This window comes from Entelurus aequoreus, linkage group LG07, assembly GCF_033978785.1.
Source record: "Entelurus aequoreus isolate RoL-2023_Sb linkage group LG07, RoL_Eaeq_v1.1, whole genome shotgun sequence".
Taxonomy (NCBI): domain Eukaryota; kingdom Metazoa; phylum Chordata; class Actinopteri; order Syngnathiformes; family Syngnathidae; genus Entelurus; species Entelurus aequoreus.
In genome coordinates, this window is record NC_084737.1 from 7,540,966 (window position 1) to 7,568,289 (window position 27,324).

The 27,324-nt window shown below is 37.4% G+C and overlaps 1 protein-coding gene across 2 annotated transcripts in view; it reads right to left on the reverse strand.

The window, feature by feature from the left end:
• LOC133653341 (inactive dipeptidyl peptidase 10) overlaps positions 1-27,324 on the reverse strand; it is a 104,065-nt gene that overhangs the window by 23,988 nt on the left and 52,753 nt on the right. The window contains exons 6-11 of one of the 2 annotated variants that reach the window (XM_062052515.1): positions 11,575-11,627; positions 11,224-11,305; positions 9,068-9,194; positions 8,746-8,900; positions 4,883-4,980; positions 4,129-4,252 (exon numbers count right to left, since the gene is read on the reverse strand). In XM_062052515.1, coding sequence (XP_061908499.1) covers positions 4,129-4,252; positions 4,883-4,980; positions 8,746-8,900; positions 9,068-9,194; positions 11,224-11,305; positions 11,575-11,627 — 639 coding nt within the window. Of the gene's footprint in view, positions 1-4,128; positions 4,256-4,882; positions 4,981-8,745; positions 8,901-9,067; positions 9,195-11,223; positions 11,306-11,574; positions 11,628-27,324 lie in introns of both variants that reach the window. The other variant, XM_062052514.1, reaches the window with a different exon arrangement.

Below are 27,324 nucleotides of genomic sequence, written 5' to 3' on the forward strand. Positions count from 1 at the left end.
GAATGGGAAAAATGTCCCGGAAAACCTGGAATTCCGGGAATTTTTTTTAACTAGGAAAAATAATAGTTTGAATGTCCAGGATGAGTGGAATGAGTTGAAGGTGGAATAGTTTGATTTCAATAGGTACAAAAATGTGGAAATGGTGGAAGATTGAAAAATGGCCAATTCATTTTGAATGGGAGAAATGTCCCGGAAAACCTGGAATTCTGGGAATTTTTTTAACTTGGAAAAACAATAGTTTGAATGTCCAGGATGAGTGGAATGAGTTGAAGGTGGAATAGTTTGATTTGAATAGGTACAAAAAATGTGGAAATGGTGGAAGATTGAAAAATGGCCAATTCATTTTGAATGGGAAAAATGTCCCGGAAAACCTGGAATTCCGGGAATTTTTTTTAACTTGGAAAAATAATAGTTTGAATGTCCAGGATGAGTGGAATGAGTTGAAGGTGGAATAGTTTGATTTCAATAGGTACAAAAATGTGGAAATGGTGGAAGATTGAAAAATGGCCAATTCATTTTGAATGGGAAAAATGTCCCGGAAAACCTGGAATTCCGGGATTTTTTTTTAACTTGGAAAAATAATAGTTTGAATGTCCAGGATGAGTGGAATGTGTTGAAGGTGGAATGATTTGAACAGGTTGAAAAATGTGGAAATGGTGGAAGTTTGAAAAATGGCCAATTCATTTTGAATGGGAGAAATGTCCCGGAAAACCTGGAATTCTGGGAATTTTTTTAACTTGGAAAAATAATAGTTTGAATGTCCAGGATGAGTGGAATGAGTTGAAGGTGGAATAGTTTGATTTGAATAGGTACAAAAATGTGGAAATGGTGGAAGCTTGACAAATGGCCAATTCATTTTGAATGGGAAAAATGTCCCGGAAAACCTGGAATTCTGGGAAATATGGGAATTTTTTTTAACTTGGAAAAAATAATAATTTGAATGTCCAGGATGAGTGGAATGAGTTGAAGGTGGAATAGTTTGATTTGAATAGGTTGAAAAATGTGGAAATGGTGGAAGCTTGAAAAATGGCCAATTCATTTTGAATGGGAAAAATGTCCCGGAAAACCTGGAATTCGGGGAAATCTGGGAATTTTTTTTAACTTGGAAAAATAACAGTGTGAATGTCCAGGATGAGTGGAATGTGTTGAAGGTGGAATGGTTTGATTTGAATAGGTTGAAAAATTTGGAAATGGTGGAAACTGGAAAAATGGGCAATTTATTTTGAATGGGAAAAATGTCCCAAAAAACCTGGAATTCTGGGAATTTTTTTTAACTTGGAAAAATAATAGTTTGAATGTCCAGGATGAGTAGAATGTGTTGAAGGTGGAATGGTTTGAACCGGTTGAAAAATGTGAAAATGGTGGAAGCTTGAAAAATGGCCAATTTATTTTGAATGGGAAAAATGTCCCGGAAAACCTGGAATTCTGGGAAATCTGGGAATTTTTTTGATCTTGGAAAAATAATAGTTTGAATGTCCAGGATGAGTGGAATGTGTTGAAGGTGGAATGGTTTGAACTGGTTGAAAATTGTAAAAATGGTGGAAGCTTGAAAAATGGCCAATTCATTTTGAATGGGAAAAATGTCCCGGAAAACCTGGAATTTGGGGAAATCTGGGAATTTTTTTTAACTTGGAAAAATAACAGTGTGAATGTCCAGGATGAGTGGAATGTGTTGAAGGTGGAATGGTTTGATTTGAATAGGTTGAAAAATTTGGAAATGGTGGAAACTGGAAAAATGGCCAATTTATTTTGAATGGGAAAAATGTCCCAAAAAACCTGGAATTCTGGGAATTTTTTTTAACTTGGAAAAATAATAGTTTGAATGTCCAGGATGAGTAGAATGTGTTGAAGGGGGAATGGTTTGAACCGGTTGAAAAATGTGAAAATGGTGGAAGCTTGAAAAATGGCCAATTTATTTTGAATGGGAAAAATGTCCCGAAAAACCTGGAATTCTGGGAAATCTGGGAATTTTTTTGATCTTGGAAAAATAATAGTTTGAATGTCCAGGATGAGTGGAATGTGTTGAAGGTGGAATGGTTTGAACTGGTTGAAAATTGTAAAAATGGTGGAAGCTTGAAAAATGGCCAATTCATTTTGAATGGGAAAAATGTCCCGAAAAACCTGGAGTTCGGGGAAATCTGGGAATTTTTTTTAACTTGGAAAAATAACAGTTTGAATGTCCAGGATGAGTGGAATGTGTTGAAAGTGGAATGGTTTGATTTAAATAGGTTGAAAAATGTGGAGATGGTGGAAGCTGGAAAAATGGCCAATTTATTTTGAATGGGAAAAATGTCCCGGAAAACCTGGAATTCTGGGAATTTTTTTTAACTTGGAAAAATAATAGTTTGAATGTCCAGGATGAGTAGATAGTGTTGAAGGTGGAATGGTTTGAACCGGTTGAAAAATGTGGAAATGGTGTAAGCTTGAAAAATGGCCAATTTATTTTGAATGGGAAAAATGTCCCGGAAAACCTGGAATTCGGGGAAATCTGGGAATTTTTTTTAACTTGGAAAAATAACAGTGTGAATGTCCAGGATGAGTGGAATGTGTTGAAGGTGGAATGGTTTGATTTGAATAGGTTGAAAAATTTGGAAATGGTGGAAGCTGGAAAAATGGCCAATTTATTTTGAATGGGAAAAATGTCCCGGAAAACCTGGAATTCTGGGAATTTTTTTTAACTTGGAAAAATAACAGTTTGAATGTCCAGGATGAGTGGAATGTGTTGAAGGTGGAATGGTTTGAACCGGTTGAAAAATGTGGAAATGGTGGAAGCTTGAAAAATGGCCAATTAATTTTGAATGGGAAAAATGTCCCGGAAAACCTGGAATTCCAGGAATTTTTTTTAACTTGTAAAAATAATAGTTTGAATGTCCAGGATGAGTGGAATGTGTTGAAGATGGAATGGTTTGAACCGGTTGAAAAATGTGGAAATGGTGTAAGCTTGAAAAATGGCCAATTTATTTTGAATGGGAAAAAAGTCCTGGAAAACCTGGAATTCTGGGAAATCTGGGAATTTTTTTAACTTGGAAAAAATAATAATTTGAATGTCCAGGATGAGTGGAATGAGTTGAAGGTGGAATAGTTTGATTTAAATAGGTTGAAAAATGTGGAAATGGTGTAAGCTTGAAAAATGGCCAATTCATTTTGAATGGGAAAAATGTCCCGGAAAACCTGGAATTCGGGGAAATCTGGGAATTTTTTTTAACTTGGAAAAATAATAGTTTGAATGTCCAGAATGAGTGGAATGTGTTGAAGGTGGAATGGTTTGAACTGGTTGAAAAATGTGGAAATGGTGGAAGCTTGAAAAATGGCCAATTCATTTTGAATGGAAAAAATGTCCCGGAAAACCTGGAGTTCTGGGAAATCTGGGAATTTTTTTTAGCTTATAGAAAATAATAGTTTGAATTTCCAGGATGAGTGGAATGTGTTGAAGGTGTAATGGTTTGAACTGGTTGAAAATTGTAAAAATGGTGGAAGCTTGAAAAATGGCCAATTCATTTAGAATGGGAAAAATGTCCCGGAAAACCTGGAATTCGGGGAAATCTGGGAATTTTTTTGATCTTGGAAAAATAATAGTTTGAATGTCCAGGATGAGTGGAATGTGTTGAAGGTGGAATGGTTTGAACTGCTTGAAAAATGTGGAAATGGGGGAAGCTTGAAAAATGGCCAATTTATTTTGAATGGGAAAAAAGTCCTGGAAAACCTGCAATTCTGGGAAATCTGGGAATTTTTTTTTAACTTGGAAAAGTAATAGTTTGAATGTCCAGGATGACATTGCACCCAAAAATGTAGCATTTGTCTTTAAAGCAAAGTGAAATCACTTCCTACTAGTTGGAGTTCATCCAACATTTGAATAGGAAAGCGCCAATAAACATGTTTGCATGTTTGAGTATAAAATGTATGTTAATGATGGCGTACATCATCATTTATCTTGTAAACATGTTTAACAACGCCATAAACTTGGCTTTTAATTGAGGATTTATGTAAACGTTGCTTTACTGTGCAGTAAACCTCCATCATGCTGCACATAGTCATGAATATTAATGAGGCAGTGGTGGAAGAACACCATCAAAATAACCACTTTTTATTGCACCGGGCGAGCTGGGTAATTAAAAAGTGGCGACCGACCTCTGAGCACGCCCCCGTGGTGGCCTCGCACACGCACAGCACCGACTGGTTCTGGGCCCGGTTGAGCCAGCGGACCGCCAGGCGGGTGCTGCTGGTCCACGTCACCATGGAGATGTAGCCTTCTCTGCTGGGAAACGGGGAAAAACTCATTAAATAAACACTAAAAACATTTTTTTTAAACTAAAATGGTGATTATGAATTACTTATTGTACAACACAGCAGCAACACAACCAATGTTGTAATAGCACTGAGGAGAAAACTGCTCAGTCAGCATTAATAGTGCTGATAGTTAACAACAGTACGACAAGTGCAACACACATGACTTTCACACCAACAGCTGCGTAGCAACATTTTAAAGCGCATGCAGAGCTAAATAAATCTGTGGATTCTGACCACTCGTCATATTTCAGATGTAGCTACTGCCATCTTGTGGCGTTGGTAAAAAACTACATCAGCAGGTTGTCTATTTGACCATATTATCAACAAGTATGTTGTACAACACAGCAGCAACACAACCAATGTTGTAATAGCGCTGAGGAGAAAACTGCTCAGTCAGCATTAATAGTGCTGATAGTTAACAACGGTACGACAAGTGCAACACACATGACTTCCACACCAACAGCTGTGTAGCAACATTTTAAAGCGCATGCAGAGCTAGATCAATATTTACACCTCGAATGCAGCTTCTGGAGTTTAAAAAAAATTAGATTTTTATTGTGAAAAATGTTGTGAATAAGGATGTTGGCTGGCCTACCTGGTCCTGACAGAGTCCGGGGGCGTCATCTCCACCGTGTGGGCGGGACCGTACAGGTTTACCACCAGCAGGCTGACAGACGGGATGTTGGAGCCAGCCTGTCAGACAAATATACATTTTTCATGGCGTGGCCGTCGAGAATACGTGTAGTGTGACAGTTTTTGTTGTCATAATCCTGCCACCACTTGGAAGTGTGCATACAGTTAAGCGTCATTTGCTCTAAGTAAAGAAAAAAAAGTGGAATTGTGGAACTTTGAAAAATGTCCCATTCTTTTCAATGTGAATTTCGTGGAAAATTGGGAATTTTTTTGAAAAATGCTAAAAGACTTAACTTTTCGGAATGAGTCGAAATGGTTGGTGTTGGGTTTTTTTTCCAAATCGGTCGAGGAATGTTGAAGTAATAACATTTTTAATTGAGAAATAGTATTACAGAATTCCTAAAAATTCAAGAAAACCAGACATTTTTCCAGTTAAAAAAAAAAAAAAAGGTTTTTTTTGTCCTGATTAAGAGGAATTATTTGACAGTGGAATTGTGGAACTTTGAAAAATGTCCCATTCTTTTCAAGCGGAATTTCGTGGAAAATTGGGATTTTTTTAGGAAAATGCTAAAAGACTTAACTTTTCGGAATGAGTCGAAATGGTTGAGTGTTGGATTTGTTTCTCCAAATTGGTCGACGAATGTTGAAGTAGTAACATTTTTAATTGACAAATGGTATTAATGAAGTCCTGGAATTTCAGGAAAACCGGGAAATTTTCCAGTTAAAAAAAAAAACAACTTTATTTTTTGTCCTGATTGAGAGGAATGATTTGACGGTGGAACGGTTGAAGTGGGTTGAAAAAATGTGGACGGAGTAGTGAAAAGGGTTAAAAAAGGGTTTGAAAAAAACGGGAATTCCTGGAATTTTTTTGAACTTGGAAAAAGGGTCGTTTGAATGTCCAGGATGAGTGGAATGTGTTGAAGGTGGAATGGTTTGAATCCGTTGAAAAATGGGGAAATGGTGGAAGTTAGAAAAATGTCCAATTCATTTTGAATGGGAAAAATGTCCCGGAAAACCTTGAATTCTGGGAAATCTGGGAATTTTTTGGAATTTGTCAAGGGAAAGCCCGAATAGGCTGAACAGTTTGAAGTTGGAACGGTTTGAATCGGTTGAAAAATGTGGAAATTGTGAAAGTTTGAAAAATGTATTATTCATTTTGAATGGTGAAAACGTCCCTAAAAACTGGAAATTCTAGAAAATCCGGGAATTTTTTAATAATTATTGAAGGAGAGCACACGATTCCTGAACAGGCTGAATATTTTGAAGTTGGAACGGTTTGAATTGGATGAAAAATGTGGGAATTGTGGAACTTTGAAAAAAGACCCATTCTTTTCAATGGGAATTTCTTGGAAATTTGGGATTTCTGGGAAATTAGGGAATTTTTTTGAGAATGGTAAAAAACTTGAATGTTCTGAATGAGTCGAAATGGTTGGTGTTGGACTTTTTTTCCCCAAATCGGTCGAGGAATGTTGAAGTAGTAACATTTTTAATTGAAAAATGGTATTAATGAATTCCTGGAATTTCGGGAAAACCGGGAAATTTTCCAGTTAAAAAAAACTACTTAATTTTTTGTCCTGATTAAGATGAATGATTTGACGGTGGAACGGTTGAAGTGGGTTGAAAAATATGGAAGGAGTCGTCGACAGAAAAAAGGGTTTGAAAAAAAAGTGAATTCCTGGAATTTTTTTGAATTCTGGGAAATCTGGGAATTTTTTTAACTTGGAAAAATAATAGTTAGAATGTCCAGGATAAGTGGAATGTGTTGAAGGTGGAATGGTTTGAATCCGTTGAAAAATGTGGAAATGGAAGTTAGAAAAATGGCCAATTCATTTTGAATGGGAAAAATGTCCCGGAAAACCTTTAATTCTGGGAAATCTGGGAATTTTTTGGAATTTGGCAAGGGAAAGCCCGCGATTCCCGAATAGGCTGAACAGTTTGAAGTTGGAACGATTTGAATCGGTTGAAAAATGTGGAAATTGTGAAAGTTTGAAAAATGTATTATTCATTTTGAATGGTGAAAACGTCCCTAAAAACTGGAAATTCTAAGAAATCTGGGAATTTTTTAATAATTATTGAAGGAGAGCACATGATTCCTGAACAGGCTGAATATTTTGAAGTTGGAACGGTTTGAATTGGATGAAAAATGTGGGAATTGTGGAACTTTGAAAAAAGACCCATTCTTTTCAATGGGAATTTCATGGAAATTTGGGATTTCTGGGAAATTAGGGAATTTTTTTGAGAATGGTAAAAAACTTGAATGTTCTGAATGAGTCGAAATGGTTGGTGTTGGACTTTTTTCCCCAAATCGGTCGAGGAATGTTGAAGTAGTAACATTTTTAATTGAAAAATGGTATTAATGAATTCCTGGAATTTCGGGAAAACCGGGAAATTTTCCAGTTAAAAAAAACTACTTTATTTTTTGTCCTGATTAAGAGGAATGATTTGACGGTGGAACGGTTGAAGTGGGTTGAAAAATATGGAAGGAGTCGTCGACAGAAAAAAGGGTTTGAAAAAAAAGTGAATTCCTAGAACTTTTTTTAATTCTGGTAAGTCTGGGAATTTTTTAACTTGGAAAAATAATAGTTAGAATGTCCAGGATGAGTGGAATGTGTTGAAGGTGGAATGGTTTGAATCTGTTGAAAAATGTGGAAATGGTGGAAGTTAGAAAATTGGCCAATTCATTTTGAATGGGAAAAATGTCCCGGAAAACCTTAAATTCTGGGAAATCTGGGAATTTTTTGGAATTTGTCAAGGGAAACCCCGCGATTCCCGAATAGGCTGAACAGTTTGAAGTTGGAACGGTTTGAATCGGTTGAAAAATTTGGAAATTGTGAAAGTTTGAAAAATGTATTATTCATTTTGAATGGTGAAAACGTCCCTAAAAACTGGAAATTCTAGGAAATCCGGGAATTTTTTAATAATTATTGAAGGAGAGCACATGATTCCGGAACAAGCTGAATATTTTGAAGTTGGAACGGTTTGAATTGGATGAAAAATGTGGGAATTGTGGAACTTTGAAAAAAGACCCATTCTTTTCAATGGGAATTTCTTGGAAATTTGGGATTTCTGGGAAATTAGGGAATTTTTTTGAGAATGGTAAAAAACTTGAATGTTCTGAATGAGTCGAAATGGTTGGTGTTGGACTTTTTTCCCCAAATCGGTCGAGGAATGTTGAAGTAGTAACATTTTTAATTGAAAAATGGTATTAATGAATTCCTGGAATTTCGGGAAAACCGGGAAATTTTCCAGTTAAAAAAAAACTACTTTATTTTTTGTCCTGATTAAGATGAATGATTTGACGGTGGAACGGTTGAAGTATGGAAGGAGTCGTCGACAGAAAAAAAAGTGAATTCCTGGAATTTTTTTGAATTCTGGGAAATCTGGGAATTTTTTTAACTTGGAAAAATAATAGTTAGAATGTCCAGGATGAGTGGAATGTGTTGAAGGTGGAATGGTTTGAAACTGTTGAAAAATGTGGAAATGGTGGAAGTTAGAAAAATGGCCAATTCATTTTGAATGGGAAAAATGTCCCGGAAAACCTTGAATTTTGGAAAATCTGGGAATTTTTTGGAATTTGTCAAGGGAAAGCCCGCGATTCCCGAATAGGCTGAACAGTTTGAAATTGGAACAGTTTGAATCGGGTGAAAAATGTGGAAGTTAGAGCGCCAAAATCTGGACAAGAAGAAGTTGAATAAGTAGATGAATTTTAGAGTGAATGTGTGAATGTTTTGGTGCATTCACACTATGAGAGGGTGAATTATGTCCACACCCACTTCCTGCTTTTCATTCCGGACATGTCCTGAATGTGGAGCACATGAAACCCACCTTGGGGTAGGGGAAGATGGCGTTGGAAGGGTACAGTCCACCCAGAAACTTAGGTATTTCCACAAGAGGCGTGGCTGAGTTGTTGATGCTGAGGTACGCCAGCCGGGCGCCGTCCGCCGACCACCAGTGGGCGACATAAGACAGCAGCACTTCCTCTACACACACACACACACACACACACACACACACACACACACACACACACACACACACACACACACACACACACACACACACACACACACACACACACACACACACACACACAAACACACGTCATGTCAAAATAAAAGCTTTTTTGGCCTTGAATGTCAAATCCCACCTTCGTAAGTCCAGTCCGAGAGCCCGTTGACCACACGGTGACGGTGAGGGTCTCCGGTGGACGTGAGACGCAGAGCCTGGCTGCTCACGCTGGGCTGGTAGAAGATGTTGCCCTCAGAGAAGAGCACCTGGAGGACACAAACATTAAATAGAGGATCTTTGGTAGCGCTTGTGCAACAGATGACCAAAAAAAACAGAGCATTTGTCAGAAAAATTGTACGTAAATTATCAAAAAACTTTCCGTTCTCTGAGTTCCCAGTGAACAGACAAGAGGCTGTCTTTGTTGCACCAAGCCAAAGGCTTGGAAAATTCCGCTGTGTACGATGGGAGGAGACGGGAGGGGTTATCTATTGTCATCCAAGACCTGCCCAAGCTCGATCCAGGACCAGTCCAAGCCCGAGGCATCTTTTTTCTTTTGTGTTAATGTGACCGAAAACAATGGCTGTTTACATACCCCCCATTCCTTTAGAAACAGCTGTTGCTATGTAAACAGGGAAAGTCCAAGTAAAAAGAGGTGGCGTACAATCTTTCGCCAGAGCGTGGGTGACACTGTTAGAGGTTACAGGTCGACACGTTTCTCCTCAATTGAGCCAAATTCCATCCTGTCTCTGTTTGTTTCTTGCTTCTTGTCTGTTTTAATAGATGTCATCGATGTTTGAACCTGACAGCACTCTTGTTATATAGAGGATCTTTGGTAGCGCTTGTGCAACAGATGACCAAAAAAAGCAGAGCACTCTTGTTATATAGAGGATCTTTGGTAGCGCTTGTGCAACAGATGACCAAAAACAGCAGAGCGTTCTTGTTATATAGAGGATCTTTGGTAGCGCTTGTGCAACAGATGACCAAAAACATCAGAGCACTCTTGTTATATAGAGGATCTTTGGTAGCGCTTGTGCAACAGATGACCAAAAACATCAGAGCACTCTTGTTATATAGAGGATCTTTGGCAGCGCTTGTGCAACAGATGACCAAAAAAAGCAGAGCACTCTTGTTATATAGAGGATCTTTGGTCGCGCTTGTGCAACAGATGACCAAAAAAAGCAGAGCACTCTTGTTATATAGAGGATCTTTGGCAGCGCTTGTGCAACAGATGACCAAAAAAAGCAGAGCACTCTTGTTATATAGAGGATCTTTGGTAGCGCTTGTGCAACAGATGACCAAAAACAGCAGAGCGTTCTTGTTATATAGAGGATCTTTGGTAGCGCTTGTGCAACAGATGACCAAAAACATCAGAGCACTCTTGTTATATAGAGGATCTTTGGTCGCGCTTGTGCAACAGATGATCAAAAAAGCAGAGCACTCTTGTCATATAGAGGATCTTTGGCAGCGCTTGTGCAACAGATGACCAAAAAAAGCAGAGCACTCTTGTTATATACAGGATCTTTGGTAGCACTTGTGCAACAGATGACTAAAAACATCAGCGCACTCTTGTTATATAGAGGATCTTTGGTAGCGCTTGTGCAAAAGTTAACCAAAAAGAGAAGAATTTATAGGCACCTCATGATTCGATTCAGAATCGATTCTTGATACAAACCGATTCCGCAATGTATTTTTTGGCATAATGATTATCAAAAACAGTTTACAGATTACAAAACCTTGTTTTGGTTGCTGAAGTATGATGTATACCCGCAGTGAGTAACCATGGCGATGGCCTGAATATTCATTTATTGTAAATGTATTCTTAAATATGTTTTGTTAACCGGTTTTTGAAAATTATAAAACCGACGCAGATTTAAAATAAATAAAAGTTTTGGATTTTTTTCCCCCGCACTCCTAATTATTATACAGTATGAAGGGGTTTCATACGGCCCCGTTGGTCGCGATTTACCTGACACACGAAACGTGACGAATTTGCCGGCGTGCGCTATTCACTTTAGATGGTAGTAGAGTGTTGAGTGTCTTAAAATGTGGTTAAGAGTGTTTAAGAGTCGGTTGCTATGTAGAGTGGCGCTTTCCATCATTTTCAGCAGACTGCATTGCAAAATTATTAATCCCCCCTTCTCTCCCTGGGTTTGAGCCATATGAAACCCTTTGTTCTTCAACTGTGCTTGTTTTTCAAGGGCTTCATAAAGAAAGTTGGTATGGTATGGTATGGTAAAGTGTGGAAAAACACACGCATCAATGATACACGCCACAGATCGGTGGTGCACGCCTCACCAGCTGGCTCCCCTGAGGCCCCCAGGCGGCGTACTGCAACCCCGCCTCCTCCTTCTGAGGTGGCCTCAGCTCCAGCAGGTCCCTGGAACACACAGAGAGCACACGCGTCTTCAATCCTCTTCCAAAGACCTCCTGGGTCCTCCTGCGGGAGGAGGACGCCGTCACAAGATGCCGGGAGGATGAAGGTCATGCAGGGGTGCAACGTCTCTCCGCTCCTCCCCGCCTTCTTGAAGATGCTGGAAGGGAAGAAGACGAACACATGGAGGCAAGCACCAGGCTCTGATGGGAGGAGGTCCGCTCGTCTCCCGGCATGCAGCCCATGCAGGAGCATTCGGGGTTGTTGCAACCTACCCGGTGGCCACACTGTAGGTGGCATAGGACGCTGTGAAGGACTGAGAGAACACCTGCAACAGGTACACAGCGTAAACACACTGCACTGCAGGAAATAGACGCAAAAAAAAAATCCTCCCAAAATATCCATTAACTATTTGAATTGAAGTTTTTTAACAAACTAAAAAAAATTGTTTTTTTTAAATCTTTTAAATAAATAAAAAATGGAATGGAATTGTGTGCATTTAATTACACTTAAACAAAACATTTATTTTTTTACAATATATATCGCAAAAGACATCAAATCGAAATCAATTAAAAATTACAGCTGCAAGCAGCGTTGGTCGGGTCCGCATTTTGGCAGGTGCTAGTCCTAGGTGTCCCAATACTAGTCCTGAGTGAGACCTACATAGAGGTTTTTGTTTCGTGTCTCTACGATATTCGTACTGGGAGTTAGAGGCGGCGGAATAATAATAATAAACCTTACAAAAACAATAGGTTCCTTTCGTCCCATTGCAAAAGGAACTCCCTTTGGGATTCCTTTGACAATGGTCCTGTGCGGACCCTAAAAAACAGTAATTTGAAAAAACTCCCATAGGGCTGGGCCATAAAACGATAATAAATATCATGATAGACACATAATTGATTAAAAAAAAAAAAAAAAGACGGATAGGGCTGGGCGATAAAAAGATATCAATATATATCATTACAGACACATAAACATAAAAAAAATGGACACAAAAAATGGAAAAAGGCCGATAAGGCTGGGCGATAAAACAATTGCAATATATATTGCAAAAGACATAGAATCGATATCAGTAAAAAAATTTAAAAAAAAACATTCTGAAAAAATCCCCCGTAGGGCTGGACAATAAAATGTTATCAATATATACCGCAAAATAAATAAAATCAAAATCAGTTAAAAAAATAAAAATATTCTGAAAAAATCTCCATAGAGCTGGGCCATAAAACAAAAAATATACATCATGATAGACACATAATTGATAACAAATAAATTGAAAGAAAAACTTTTTTTTTAAAAAAAGGCCGATAGGGCTGGGCGATAAAACAATATCAATATATATCATTACAGACACATAGATATAAAAAAATTGGGGAAAAAAAATGGAAAAAGGCCGATAAGGCTGGGTGATAAAACAATTGCAATATATATTGCAAAATACATAACATCGATATCAATAGAAAAATTTAAAAAAACATTGTGAAAAAATCCCCCGTAGGGCTGGACAATAAAATGTTATCAATATATACCGCAAAATAAATAAAATCATAATCAGTTAAAAAAATAAAAATATTCTGAAAAAATGTCCATAGAGCTGGGCCATAAAACAAAAAATATACATCATGATAGACACATAATTGATAACAAATAAATTGAAAGAAAAACTTTTTTTTTTTTTTTAAAAAGGCCGATAGGGCTGGGCGATAAAACGATATCACTGCAAAAGACATCAAATCAAAGTCAATTGGATGGAAATCGTGCCTTCATTTTAATTGAGTTCATCCAATGAGTCATTTTTTTGAGTGTGTGAATGTTGTCTGTCTATCCCAAAAGGGACAAGCGGTAGAAATAGGATGGATGGATCATTTTAGTTAAAACAAATAAATAAATATACAGTACAGGAGAACAGTTTGGACACCTTCTCATTCAATGCCTTTTCTTTATTTTCATGACTATTTACATTGTAGATTGTCACATCGATCAATCAATCAATCAAAGTTTACTTTTATAGCCCTGTGGAGGGGGGCGTGGCCTGTGGGCCTGCCGCGGAACGGGGTGTGCAAGGACCGGCCTCGAAGACAGCGACAGGTGAGTGGATGGCCCAGGTGGGCCTTATTATCTAATCACCTACTCAGTGGCCTAGTGGTTAGAGTGTCCGCCCTGAGATCGGTAGGTTGTGAGTTCAAAGTCATACCAAAGACTAAAAAAATGGGACCCATTACCCCCCTGCTTGGCACTCAGCATCAAGGGTTGGAATTTGGGGTTAAATCACCAAATATGATTCCCGGGCGCGGCACCGCTGCTGCCCACTGCTCCCCTCCCCTCCCAGGGGGTGATCGAGGGGACGGGTCAAATGCAGAGGACAAATTTCACCACACCTAGTGTGTGTGTGACAATCATTGGTACTTTAACTTTAACTTTAACCTGTCGCCTTTATTAGCAGCAGCCGGGACGAGACACGGAGTTGGAGTTGGAGTGGGAGCCAGAGAGAGAGAGAGAGAGAGAGAGACGGACTCAGAAAAAGACATTTTGCTGGAAAGCAAAAGCCTTGCACGGTTTATGAAAATAAAACAGTGTTGTGCCCTGAAATCCGGGCTCTCGTTGGCAGTGTGTGGTGGTCCGAGGAACCCACTAGAGGGCAACCTTTACAAGCCCGAAATCACGAGTGTCTCAAAGGGCTGCACAAGCCACGACGACATCCTCGGCTCAGGTCGAAACTAAGAATGAACACATGTGGATTTATGTACTTAACCAAAAAAAAGGTGAAATAACTGAAAACATGTTTTATATTCTAGTTTCTTCAAAATAGCCACCCTTGGCGCTGATTACTGCTTTGCACACTCTTGGCATTCTCTCCGTGAGCTTCAAGCACACCTGTGAAGTGAAAACCATGTCATGTGACGACATCTTTGAAGCTCATGGAGAGAATGCCAAGAGTGTGCAAATCGGTAATCAGAGCAAAGGGTGGCTATTTTGAAGAAACTAGAATACAAAACGAGTTTTCAGTTATTTCACCTTTTTTTTTTGTTAAGTACATAACCCCACATGTGTTCATTCATAGTTGTGATGTGACAATCTACAATGTAAATAGTCATGGAAATAAAAATGGATAATTGGATTACTGTTTAATTACTTAATTACAAATTATTATTTGGTCTAATTGAATAACTATTACACATTTAATTTAATTCAAGATTTTACAGCAAATGTTTTTATTTTATTTGACCATATTCCATTTTTTATATAAAAACAAAAATCAAAAATATGTTCACAATTTAATCATGCAAGATTTTATTGACGGTGGGCAATAGAAAAAATAATGATAGTTAAAAGTGTAACAACAAAAACTCAATTTTCTATTTATGTTTTTGTTCTGAAAACTGAAATTAGAGTGTTTTACTCCCACAATAATTGATCAATTCTCAGTAAAAGCGCGTTTCATGCCCATTACATCATGATCACAACCAAATAAGAGAAGATTGCAGGAACTCTGAGAGGGAAAAGAGGAAATAAAGGGACGACATTAAAGGGAGAAAATTTCTCATTCTTGTTATTAACCATTCTAATTAAATAGTGTGTTTTATTATTTGTGTCTACACTCTAATAATCATGTTATAACCATACACAAACAGGTGTTAAACTCAAGGCCCGGGGGCCAGATGTGGCCCGCTACTTCATTTTATTTGGCCCTCCAAAGCCTGGAAATAATATGTATCAATAAAGTACTGTGAATGTATTCTTTCTTTCTATTTTGGGAGAAAAAACAAATGTACTCCATGTAATTGCAAATTATGTTAAGTTAAATATTGTCTAATTATGCAAAAATATATGATCAAACATTCAAACCATTTTTTAAATAGAAATAAATACTAATAATAATGATTTCAAAGCAAGTTATCCATCAAATTGTGCAATGTAAGAGTAGCAATAGATTTCATGGTAAAATTGTGAAATTTACTGTGGTTTTTACAGCATTTTTCTACAAAATAAAAAAAAAAGTACTTTTTTTTTACTGTAATAAATTGTGGGCATTTACAGTAATACACTGAAAAATCGACATATGTTGATTTACGTAAAAAAAATAAAATAAAAAAAAACTTGGCAGCTCAGGTGCCAAAAGTTTACTGTAAAATTGCAGTTTTTCTATTTACAGTAAAAAAAAAACAAATGTAAATTTTACAGTAAAATTCTGGCAACTAAGCTGCCTTTTTTTTTTTTTTTTTTTTTTTTTTTTTACCATAACACTACATTTAAGGTGAAATTATTGCAATTTACCGTAATTTTTTTTGACATTTAAATTAAAAAAAAATCAACTAATAAAATGCTTTTAAAAATTGTGTAATAATAGTATTCACTGTTAGAAGTGGCCTGGAAATAATATGTATCAATAAAGTACTGTAACTGTTCTTACTAAATGTATTCTTTCTTTCTATTTTGGGGGAAAACATTTATTTGTACTCCTTGTAATCGCAAATTATGTTAACTTAAATATTGTCTAATTATGCAAAAATATATGATCAAACATTCAAAGCATTTTTAAAATATAAATAAATAGTAATAATAATGATTTCAAAGCAAGTTATCCATCAAATTGTGCAATGTAAAAGTAGCAATAGATTTCATGGTCAAATTGTGAAATTTACTGTGGTTTTTACAGCATTTTTCTAGGAATTAAAAACTTTTTTTTTTTTACTGTAACAAACTGTGGGCATTTATAGTAATACACTGAAAAATCGACAGTTGTTGATTTACGGTAAAAAAAAACAACCAAAAAAACTTGGCAGTTCAGGTGCCAACATTTTTAATCTTTAATTTTACTGTAAAATTGCAGTTTTTTTATTTACAGTAAAATATTATTTATATATTTTTTTAAACTAAGATGTAAAACAAAATATGGTAAGTTGCAATAATTTCACCTCAAAATGTAGTGTATATTACTGTAAATGGAAAAACTCTACTGCTGTTTTTATGGTTTAAAAAAAAAGGCAGCTAAGTTGCCAGAATTTTACTGTAAAATGTACTTTTTTTTTTTTTTTACTGTAAATAAAAGAAAAACTGCAATTTTACAGTAAAATTTTGGTACCTGAGCTGACAGGTTTTTTTTAATTTTTATTTTTTTACCGCAAATCAAGAAGTGTAGATTTTTCGGTGTATTACTGTAAACGCCAAAACGGCACCACAGTTTATTACAGTAAAAAAAAAAATGTTGCATGTAGAGAAAAATGCTTTAAAAATCTCAGTAAATTTCACAATTTTCCCATGAAATCTATTGCTACTTTTACATTGCACAATTTGATGGGTAACTTGCTTTGAAACCATTATTATTAGTATTTATTTCTATTTAAAAAATGGTTTGAATGTTTTATCATATATTTTTGCATAATTAGACAATATTAAAGTTAACATCATTTGTGATTACATGGAGTACATATATTTTTTAAAGAATACATTTAGTAAGAAAAGTTACAGTACTTTATTGATACATATTATTTCCAAGGCCACTTCTAACAGTGAATACTATTATTACACAATTTTTTAAAGCATTTTATTAGTTGATTTTTTTAAAACTTAAATGTAAAAAAAATAAATACGGTAATTTCACCTCAAAATGTAGTGTGTATTACTGTAAATGGAAAAACACTACTGCTGTTTTTATGGTTTAAAAAAAAAGGCAGCTAAGTTGCCAGAATTTTACTGTAAAATGTCCATTTGTTTTTTTTTACTGTAAATAAAAGAAAAACTGCAATTTTACAGTAAAATTTTGGTACCTGAGCTGACAGGTTTTTTTTGTTTTTGTTTTTTTACCGCAAATCAAGAAGTGTAGATTTTTCGGTGTATTACTGTAAACGCCAAAACGGCACCACAGTTTATTACAGTAAAAAAAAGAAAAATGTTCATGTAGAGAAAAATGCTTTAAAAATCTCAGTAAATTTCACAATTTTCCCATGAAATCTATTGCTACTTTTACATTGCACAATTTGATGGATAACTTGCTTTGAAACCATTATTATTAGTATTTATTTCTATTTAAAAAATGGTTTGAATGTTTTATCATATATTTTTGCATAATTAGACAATATTAACATCATTTGTGATTACATGGAGTACATATATTTTTTAAAGAATACATTTAGTAAGAACAGTTACAGTACTTTATTGATACATATTATTTCCAAGCCACTTCTAACAGTATTATTAAAATTTTTTTTAAAGCATTTTATTAGTTTATTTTTTTTAAACTTAAATGTAAAAAAAACACCCCGGTAATTTCACCTCAAAATGTAGTGTATATTACTGTAAATGGAAAAACTCTACTGCTGTTTTTATGGTTTATGGTTTATATAACTGCCACGTGGCCCTCAGTGAAAACCACTTTGACAGCTCCCGGTTTAACCCAGTAAGAGTAGTAAGTACACAGGAACACACGTGTATAGACTAAGGTTGTCTCCATACCAATATTTTGGTACCGGTACCAACATGTCTTTTGATATTTTTCCAAATAAAGGGGACCGCAAAAAAATGTCATTATTGTCTTTATTTGAACAAAAAAAATCTTAAAGTACATGAAACATATGTTTATTATTGCAATTTAGTCCTTAAATAAAATAGTGAACGTACTAGACAACTTGTCTTTTAGTAGTAAGTAAACAAACAAAGACTCCTAATTAGTCTGCATATTGTGTCATTTATCATTCTATTATTTTGTACACATTATAAAGGACAAACTGTAAAAATTCATTATTAATCTACTTGTTTATTTACTGTTAATATCTGCTTATTTCCTGTTTCAACATGTTCTATCTACACTTCTGTTCAAATGTAATAATCACTTATTCTTCTCTTCTTTGATACTTGACATTAGTTTTGGATGATACCACACATTTGGGTATCGATCCGATACCAAGTAGTTACAGGATCATACATTGGTTATATTCAAAGTCCTCATGTGTCCAGGGACGTATTTACTGACTTTATAAACATAATATGATTTTTTTTTTTTTAAATTAAAATAAAGATTAAAAATATCAATGTAATCATAGTAGTATCGACTAGATACGCTCTTGTACTTGGTATCATTACAGTGGATGTCGGGTGTAGATCCACCCATGCCGTTTGTTTACATTGTGACGGCGGTGAGCTATTGTATCCTCCTACGGTGTGCAGTGAAGCATGTTTAGCTATTCCTCGTCCTCCAGTGATAATGCTACTTGTAAGAAACTTACTTTATTTGTCGCCATGGAGGCGAGGATTAGTAATTTAGAAGTAGCTAAAACACTGCGGATGGACGTTAGCCGCTAACTAGCTAGTCATGTCTTAAAGCAGCTCTTTCTGAGGGTGTTTCAGTATTATAACTTCACCTTTATCTTTACTTTTTACACCAAAATGCGTCCGTTCTCCCTTTTCTGTCTGCACACCGTGTCTGCTTGTAAGTACTCTGTGTGTGTGTGAGCTGCCGAACATGCTCCTCTTCTCGTAAAACTAGCAATGTCACGACGTGCCATCATGCCCGTTAAAAAATAAATAAATGGTGAACCGGTACTTTTCAAACAGATTATAGTACCCTTTTTGATTCATTAGTACCGCGGTACTATACTAGTACCGGTATACCGTACAACCCTAGTACAGAGTTACCAAAGACAAAAAGATGGAGAGGTTTGTGACAGGAATTTAAAAAAAAGATGGATAAAGAATGTAACTCACACAGTGATCTATACATTAATAAATATAATCAAGTTATCAACAGCAATTGACTTCAGGGGGCCTGAGAAAGATTTGTGTGTCCACCATGACAGAAAACAATTGTGAAGCACAAATTTATTGTGTGAGCAGCAGTGGGAATAATGAAATAACACCAAGACTAATGAATATGCTAACTGCCTTCGTTCACACCTGATGAACTCAAGGTTAGGCATTGATTTCCAACATTCTTTCCTCTCTTTTTTTGTCCTTCCTTCACAAGAGAGCTTGAAAAGGAAACAATTTGCCCGCCGGGCGTCCAAAATCCTGATGGGAAACACGTCCCTGAAGAAATGAAATGTCACATCCTCTACACGGCACACTTGAAAAAAGGATATTGGATTTCTCCCCTTTTTGTTGTGAGGCCGCAGGAAGAAAGGAGCTAAGTAAATTCCAAGGGTAAAAAAAGAAAGACAAAAAAAAGGGTAAAATAACTGAAGCGACGCGTCTGAGCCATGTTTCCACATTAAACACGACCGGAACACAACACCATCATTCCTCATTTTGTTGTTGTGTGTTGCGTAATCAAAGTCGTAATTAACGGGAATTAATGAATGGGAATAAACATTGAATGCAACATGCTAGATCTTGCAGCATGATTATTAGCTAAAACAACCTGATTTAATGCAAATTCGGTTGAATTTCAACCCTGCACTGTGCATTCCTCCATCACATGTGCAGTGCATTCTTCCATCGCATGTTTACCGACAGATACAAGTTAAAACTTTATGCTACTTTATATTAAAAATGCCCCATAACAAGAAGAGAGAGAGAAAAAGAAGAAGTTAATCGACTATGTCGTCAGCACGAAGTACAAAGGCGGACGTGCGCAAATTTTCAGTACTTATGCAAAATTCCGGAAATATTCAAAGTTGGAAACTTTCCATGGGAATTAACGGGAATTAATGGGAAATTAATGGGAATAAACATTGAATGCACCGTGCTAGATCTTGCAGCATGATTATTAGCTAAAACAACCTGATTTAATGCAAATTCGGTTGGATTTCAACCCTGCACTGTGCATTCCTCAATCACATGTCCAGTGCATTCTTCCATCGCATGTTTACTGACAGATATAAGTTAAAACTTCACGCTACTTTATATTAAAAATGCCCCATAACAAGAAGAGAGAGAGAAAAAGAAGAAGCTTATCGAATTTCAACCCTGCACTGTGCATTCCTCCATCACATGTGCAGTGCATTCTTCCATCGCATGTTTACCGACAGATATAAGTTAAAACTTTATGCTACTTTATATTAAAAATGCCCCATAACAAGAAGAGAGAGAGAAAAAGAAGAAGTTAATCGACTATGTCGTCAGCACGAAGTACAAAGGCGGACGTGCGCAAATTTTCAGTACTTATGCAAAATTCCGGAAATATTCAAAGTTGGAAACTTTCCATGGGAATGAACGGGAATTAATGGGAAATTAATGGGAATAAACATTGAATGCAACATGCTAGATCTTGCAGCATGATTATTAGCTAAAACAACCTGATTTAATGCAAATTCGGTTGGATTTCAACCCTGCACTGTGCATTCCTCAATCACATGCCCAGTGCATTCTTCCATCGCATGTTTACTGACAGATATAAGTTAAAACTTCACGCTACTTTATATTAAAAATGCCCCATAACAAGAAGAGAGAGAGAAAAAGAAGAAGCTTATCGAATTTCAACCCTGCACTGTGCATTCCTCCATCACATGTGCAGTGCTTTCTTCCATCGCATGTTTACCGACAGATATAAGTTAAAACTTTATGCTACTTTATATTAAAAATGCCCCATAACAAGAAGAGAGAGAGAAAAAGAAGAAGTTAATCGACTATGTCGTCAGCACGAAGTACAAAGGCGGACGTGCGCACATTTTCAGTACTTATGCAAAATTCCGGAAATATTCAAAGTTGGAAACTTTCCATGGGAATTAACGGGAATTAATGGGAAATTAATGGGAATAAACATTGAATGCAACATGCTAGATCTTGCAGCATGATTATTAGCTAAAACAACCTGATTTTATGCAAATTCGGTTTGATTTCAACCCTGCACTGTGCATTCCTCAATCACATGTCCAGTGCATTCTTCCATCGCATGTTTACTGACAGATATAAGTTAAAACTTCACGCTACTTTATATTAAAAATGCCCCATAACAAGAAGAGGGAGAGAAAAAGAAGAAGTTAATCGACTATGTCGTCAGCACGAAGTACAAAGGCAGACGTGCGCAAATTTTCAGTACTTATGCAAAATTCCGGAAATATTCAAAGTTGGAAACTTTCCATGGGAATTAACGGGAATTAATGGGAAATGAATGGGAATAAACATTGAATGCAACATGCTAGATCTTGCAGCATGATTATTAGCTAAAACAACCTGATTTAATGCAAATTCGGTTGGATTTCAACCCTGCACTGTGCATTCCTCAATCACATGCCCAGTGCATTCTTCCATCGCATGTTTACTGACAGATATAAGTTAAAACTTCACGCTACTTTATATTAAAAATGCCCCATAACAAGAAGAGAGAGAGAAAAAGAAGAAGCTTATCGAATTTCAACCCTGCACTGTGCATTCCTCCATCACATGTGCAGTGCTTTCTTCCATCGCATGTTTACCGACAGATATAAGTTAAAACTTTATGCTACTTTATATTAAAAATGCCCCATAACAAGAAGAGAGAGAGAAAAAGAAGAAGTTAATCGACTATGTCGTCAGCACGAAGTACAAAGGCGGACGTGCGCAAATTTTCAGTACTTATGCAAAATTCCGGACATATTCAAAGTTGGAAACTTTCCATTGGAATTAACGGGAATTAATGGGAAATTAATGGGAATAAACATTGAATGCAACATGCTAGATCTTGCAGCATGATTATTAGCTAAAACAACCTGATTTAATGCAAATTCGGTTGGATTTCAACCCTGCACTGTGCATTCCTCAATCACATGCCCAGTGCATTCTTCCATCGCATGTTTACTGACAGATATAAGTTAAAACTTCACGCTACTTTATATTAAAAATGCCCCATAACAAGAAGAGAGAGAGAAAAAGAAGAAGCTTATCGACTACGTCGTCAGCACGAAGTACAAAGGCGGACGTGCGCAAATTTTCAGTACTTATGCAAAATTCCGGGAATATTGAAAGTTGGAAACTTTCCATGGGAATTAACGGGAATTAATGGGAAATTAATGGGGATAAACATTGAATGCAACATGCTAGATCTTGCAGCATGATTATTAGCTAAAACAACCTGATTTAATGCAAATTCGGTTGGATTTCAACCCTGCACTGTGCATTCCTCAATCACATGTGCAGTGCATTCTTCCATCGCATGTTTACTGACAGATATAAGTTAAAACTTCACGCTACTTTATATTAAAAATGCCCCATAACAAGAAGAGAGAGAGAAAAAGAAGAAGCTTATCGACTACGTCGTCAGCACGAAGTACAAAGGCGGACGTGCGCAAATTTTCAGTACTTATGCAAAATTCCGGGAATATTGAAAGTTGGAAACTTTCCATGGGAATTAACGGGAAATGAATGGGAACAAACATTGAATGCAACATGCTAGATCTTGCAGCATGATTATTAGCTAAAACAACCTGATTTAATGCAAATTCCGTAGAATTTCAACCCTGCACTGTGCATTCCTCCATCACATGCACAGATAATTCCCAGCATGCAACACACTACAGCAGGGCTATGGAGGCCACACTAGTATTTGAGCCCAAGGACTTCATCCAGTCAGGTAAGTGTTGATGATATTACTGGGGTAAATATAGCCGTGATGCTAATTTTCTCTATGTTAAATCCCATTCTATTTATGCTGACAACGTTAGCGATCCGAATTGACCTGTTTTGTGATGTGTAAAGTTCAACTAGCAAATACTAAATCAAAAGGTGTAGTTTCCTCCGCCTTCTGTTCTGCTAGCCATTCTGTTGTCATACAGGAATGTAGGATTGCTGATTGAGTGTTCATTTATTCATCTAGCCTATTTCTATTCATTTGTCCATCAGTAAAATATTTTTAAAGACTACTCCAGTTGTTTAGCTGACTATTTATATCTGTGTGTGGCCTTGCATTAGTGTTTTACAAGCTTCTCATGGACGGTGTCCAACTTTGAATAATCAAAAAATTGTCAACATTTCGAAACTTCCTGAGCTTAACTTCCCGTGGTAAATTTCCGGAAAGTTTGCGAATAATTAGATATGATCACAATAGTATCAATCTTACGGAGATTCTCCAGCCATTTTGAGAAAAATGAGGAAGCCAGTCACGTGATCGCGTAACATAGAGGTGGAACCACAGATCCCTTCCTCATCGACAACAATGCTAATCAAGCAGACTTTGTGGGAGCCAACAACGATTACTTTGGGGGGGGGAAATATAATCCAGGACCTTATATTTATTTATATTGTTGCGTGATCAAGGTCCACCAGAATGTATGGGTTTGAACTTTGGTTCTAGAACTACCCCAGAATGCATTGCATTACCTCTTTAAAGTACCAAAACAAGTTGCCTCGAGTCCATATTGAAGCTATCATCATATACAGAAAAATATGATCCAGGACCTTATATTTTTGAGCCCGAACACAAAGAGGATGAAGTTTCATTGTGACACAATCGCAGTGTTTTTAAACCTTTTCTGAGCAAAGGCACATTTTTTGGCGTAGAAAAAATCCAGAGGCACACCACTAGCAGAAATAATTAAAAAACGAAACTCAGTTGACAGTAAAAAGTCGTTGTCGCAATTGTTGGACCTGACTTTAAAGCATAACCAAGCATGCATCACTATAGCTCTTGTCTCAAAGTAGGTGTACTGTCACCACCTGTCACATCACCATGTCACTTATTTGGAGTTTTTTGCTCTATTCCTGAGTGTAGTGTTTTAGTTCTTGTCTTGCGCTCCTATTTTGGTGGCTTTTTCTCTTTTTTGGGGTATTTTCCTGTAGCAGTTTCATGTCTTCCTTTGAGCGATATTCCCCGCATCTACTTTGTTTTAGCAATCAAGAATATTTCAGTTGTTTTCATCCTCCTTTGTGGGGACATTGTTGATTGTCATGTCATGTTGGGATGTACATTGTGGACGCCGTCTTTGCTCCACAGTAAGTCTTTGCTGTCGTCCAGCATTCCGTTTTTGTTTACTTTGTAGCCAGTGCGGTTTTAGTTTCGTTCAGCATAGCCTTCCCTAAGCTTCAATGCATTTTCTTAGGGGCACTCACCTTTTGTTTATTTTTGGTTTAAGCATTAGACACCTTTTTACCTGCACCCTGCCTCCCGCTGTTCCCGACATCTACAAAGCAATTAGCTACCGGCTGCCACCTACTGATATGGAAGAGTATTACACGGTTACTCTGCCGCGCTCTAGACAGCACCGACACTCAACAACAACACATCATTTGCAGACTATAATTACTGCTTTGCAAAACATATTTTTAACCCAAAACACTGGTATAGAGTATTGGTAAATGGCAAGATAGAAATAAATGCTTTCTGAAAGTTGAGGGTTGCACTGCCCTTTGAGCAATATTGTATATAAGTGGTTGAGTTTCTCTCCACACTGAGGAGTGTGTGAGCAATTCAACAGTCCAGTGGGCCGAGACCTCCTTGTGGCGATAGTCCTGTAACAACACGGTCTCACACGTGCAGAAAACAGTAAAAAATAAAATTTGTGCAATGTCGCTGCATGCTTTGAATGGGAAAAAATAGCACCGTCTATCTAGAGGACAGATGTAATAATAATATGAGCGGGTCCTCGCCCCCTCCCCCCCCTTTCACCTGACGCGAGTCGGCGGTCACGTCTTTCAGGAATGCTAACATGCTAAAGTTAGCATGCTAACAGTTAGCATGTGTCAAGTACCAAGTTATATGAGTCCGAGGTGTACGGCTGCAATGTTAGATAAAAATGTTAGCATGCCAATGTTAGCATGCCAATGTTAGCGTGCTGCAACATGAGATACAAATGTTATCATGCTAACGTGTCAAGTGGGAAGTTATATGACTTTGAGATGTACGGTCGCAATATTAGATACAATTGTTAGCATGATAACGTGCTAAGGTTAGCATGCTAACAGTTAGCATATGTCAAGTGTGAAGTTATATGACCTTGAGGTGTACGGCTGCAATGTAAGCTAAACATGTTAGCATGATAACATGGTAACATTAGCATGCTAACGGTTAGCATGTGTCAATTGCCAAGTTGTATGACTCTGAGGTGTACAGTCGCAATATTAGATACAATTGTTAGCATGATAACATGCTATTGTTAGCATGCTAACAGTTAGCATGTGTCAGGTGCCAAGTTGTATGACTCTGATGCGTACGGTTGCGAAATTCGATAAAAATGTTAGCATGATAACATGCTAACTGTTAGCATGCTAACAGTTAGCATGTGTCAAGTGTCCAGTTGTATGACTCTGAGGTGTACGGCTGCAATATTGGGTGAACATGTTAGCATTGTAGCGTTAGCATGCTAACAGTTTGCATGTGCCAAGCGCCCAGTTGCATGACTCCGAGGTGTACGGCTGCAATGTAAGGTAAATATGTTGGCATGATAACGTGCTAAGGTTAGCATGCTAACAGTTAGCATGTGTCAAGTGCCCAGTTGTATGACTTTGAGGTGTACGGCTGCAATATTGGGCGAACATGTTAGCATTGTAACGTTAGCATGCTAAAAGTTAGCATGTGCCAAGCGCCCAGTTGTATGACTCCGAGGTGTACGGCTGCAATGCAAGGTAAATATGTTAGCATGATAACGTGCTAAGGTTAGCATGCTAACAGTTAGCATGTGTCAAGTGCCCAGTTGTATGACTTTGAGGTGTACGGCTGCAATATTAGGCGAACATGTTAGCATTGTAACGTTAGCGTGCTAACAGTTAGCATGTGCCAAGCGCCCAGTTGTATGACTCTGAGGCGTACGGTTGCGAAATTCCATAACAATGTTCGCATGATAAAATGCTAACTGTTAGCATGCTAACAGTTAGCATGCTAACAGTTAGCATGTGCCAAGTGCCCAGTTGTATGACTCTGAGGCGTACGGTTGCGAAATTCCATAACAATGTTTGCATGATAAAATGCTAACTGTTAGCATGCTAACAGTTAGCATGTGTCAAGTGTCCAGTTGTATGACTCTGAGGTGTACGGCTGCAATATTGGGTGAACATGTTAGCATTGTAGCGTTAGCATGCTAACAGTTTGCATGTGCCAAGCGCCCAGTTGTATGACTCCGAGGTGTACGGCTGCAATGTAAGGTAAATATGTTAGCATGATAACGTGCTAAGGTTAGCATGCTAACAGTTAGCATGTGTCAAGTGCCCAGTTGTATGACTTTGAGGTGTACGGCTGCGATATTAGGCGAACAGGTTAGCATTGTAACGTTAGCGTGCTAACAGTTAGCATGTGCCAAGCGCCCAGTTGTATGACTCCGAGGTGTACGGCTGCAATGTAAGGTAAATATGTTAGCATGATAACGTGCTAAGGTTAGCATGCTAACAGTTAGCATGTGTCAAGTGTCCAGTTGTATGACTCTGAGGTGTACGGCTGCAATATTGGGTGAACATGTTAGCATTGTAACGTTAGCATGCTAACAGTTTGCATGTGCCAAGCGCCCAGTTGTATGACTCCGAGGTGTACGGCTGCAATGTAAGGTAAATATGTTAGCATGATAACGTGCTAAGGTTAGCATGCTAACAGTTAGCATGTGTCAAGTGCCCAGTTGTATGACTTTGAGGTGTACGGCTGCAATATTAGGCGAACATGTTAGCATTGTAGCGTTAGCGTGCTAACAGTTAGCATGTGCCAAGCGCCCAGTTGTATGACTCTGAGGCGTACGGTTGCGAAATTCCATAACAATGTTCGCATGATAAAATGCTAACTGTTAGCATGCTAACAGTTAGCATGCTAACAGTTAGCATGTGCCAAGTGCCCAGTTGTATGACTCTGAGGCGTACGGTTGCGAAATTCCATAACAATGTTTGCATGATAAAATGCTAACTGTTAGCATGCTAACAGTTAGCATGTGTCAAGTCCCAAGAAATGTTTCTCCGTGGAGTGTATGTAAACAACACATATGAATAGGCAAATTCACAAATCATTCGCCGTAATGAAAAGGAGTTTGACGCCCCAATGATCGATGGTAAATCCATACTGCTGCACAAGCTGCACACTGACTACTCTAAAGTGTACCAGACAGTGGTGTTCCTTGGCTAGAATGAAATGTGTCGGGGGATGCGGATTCCCACCCGTGGTGTTTGGCAGCCCTTCAGTGGTTTCCCCCGTGATTCAGAACGCAACC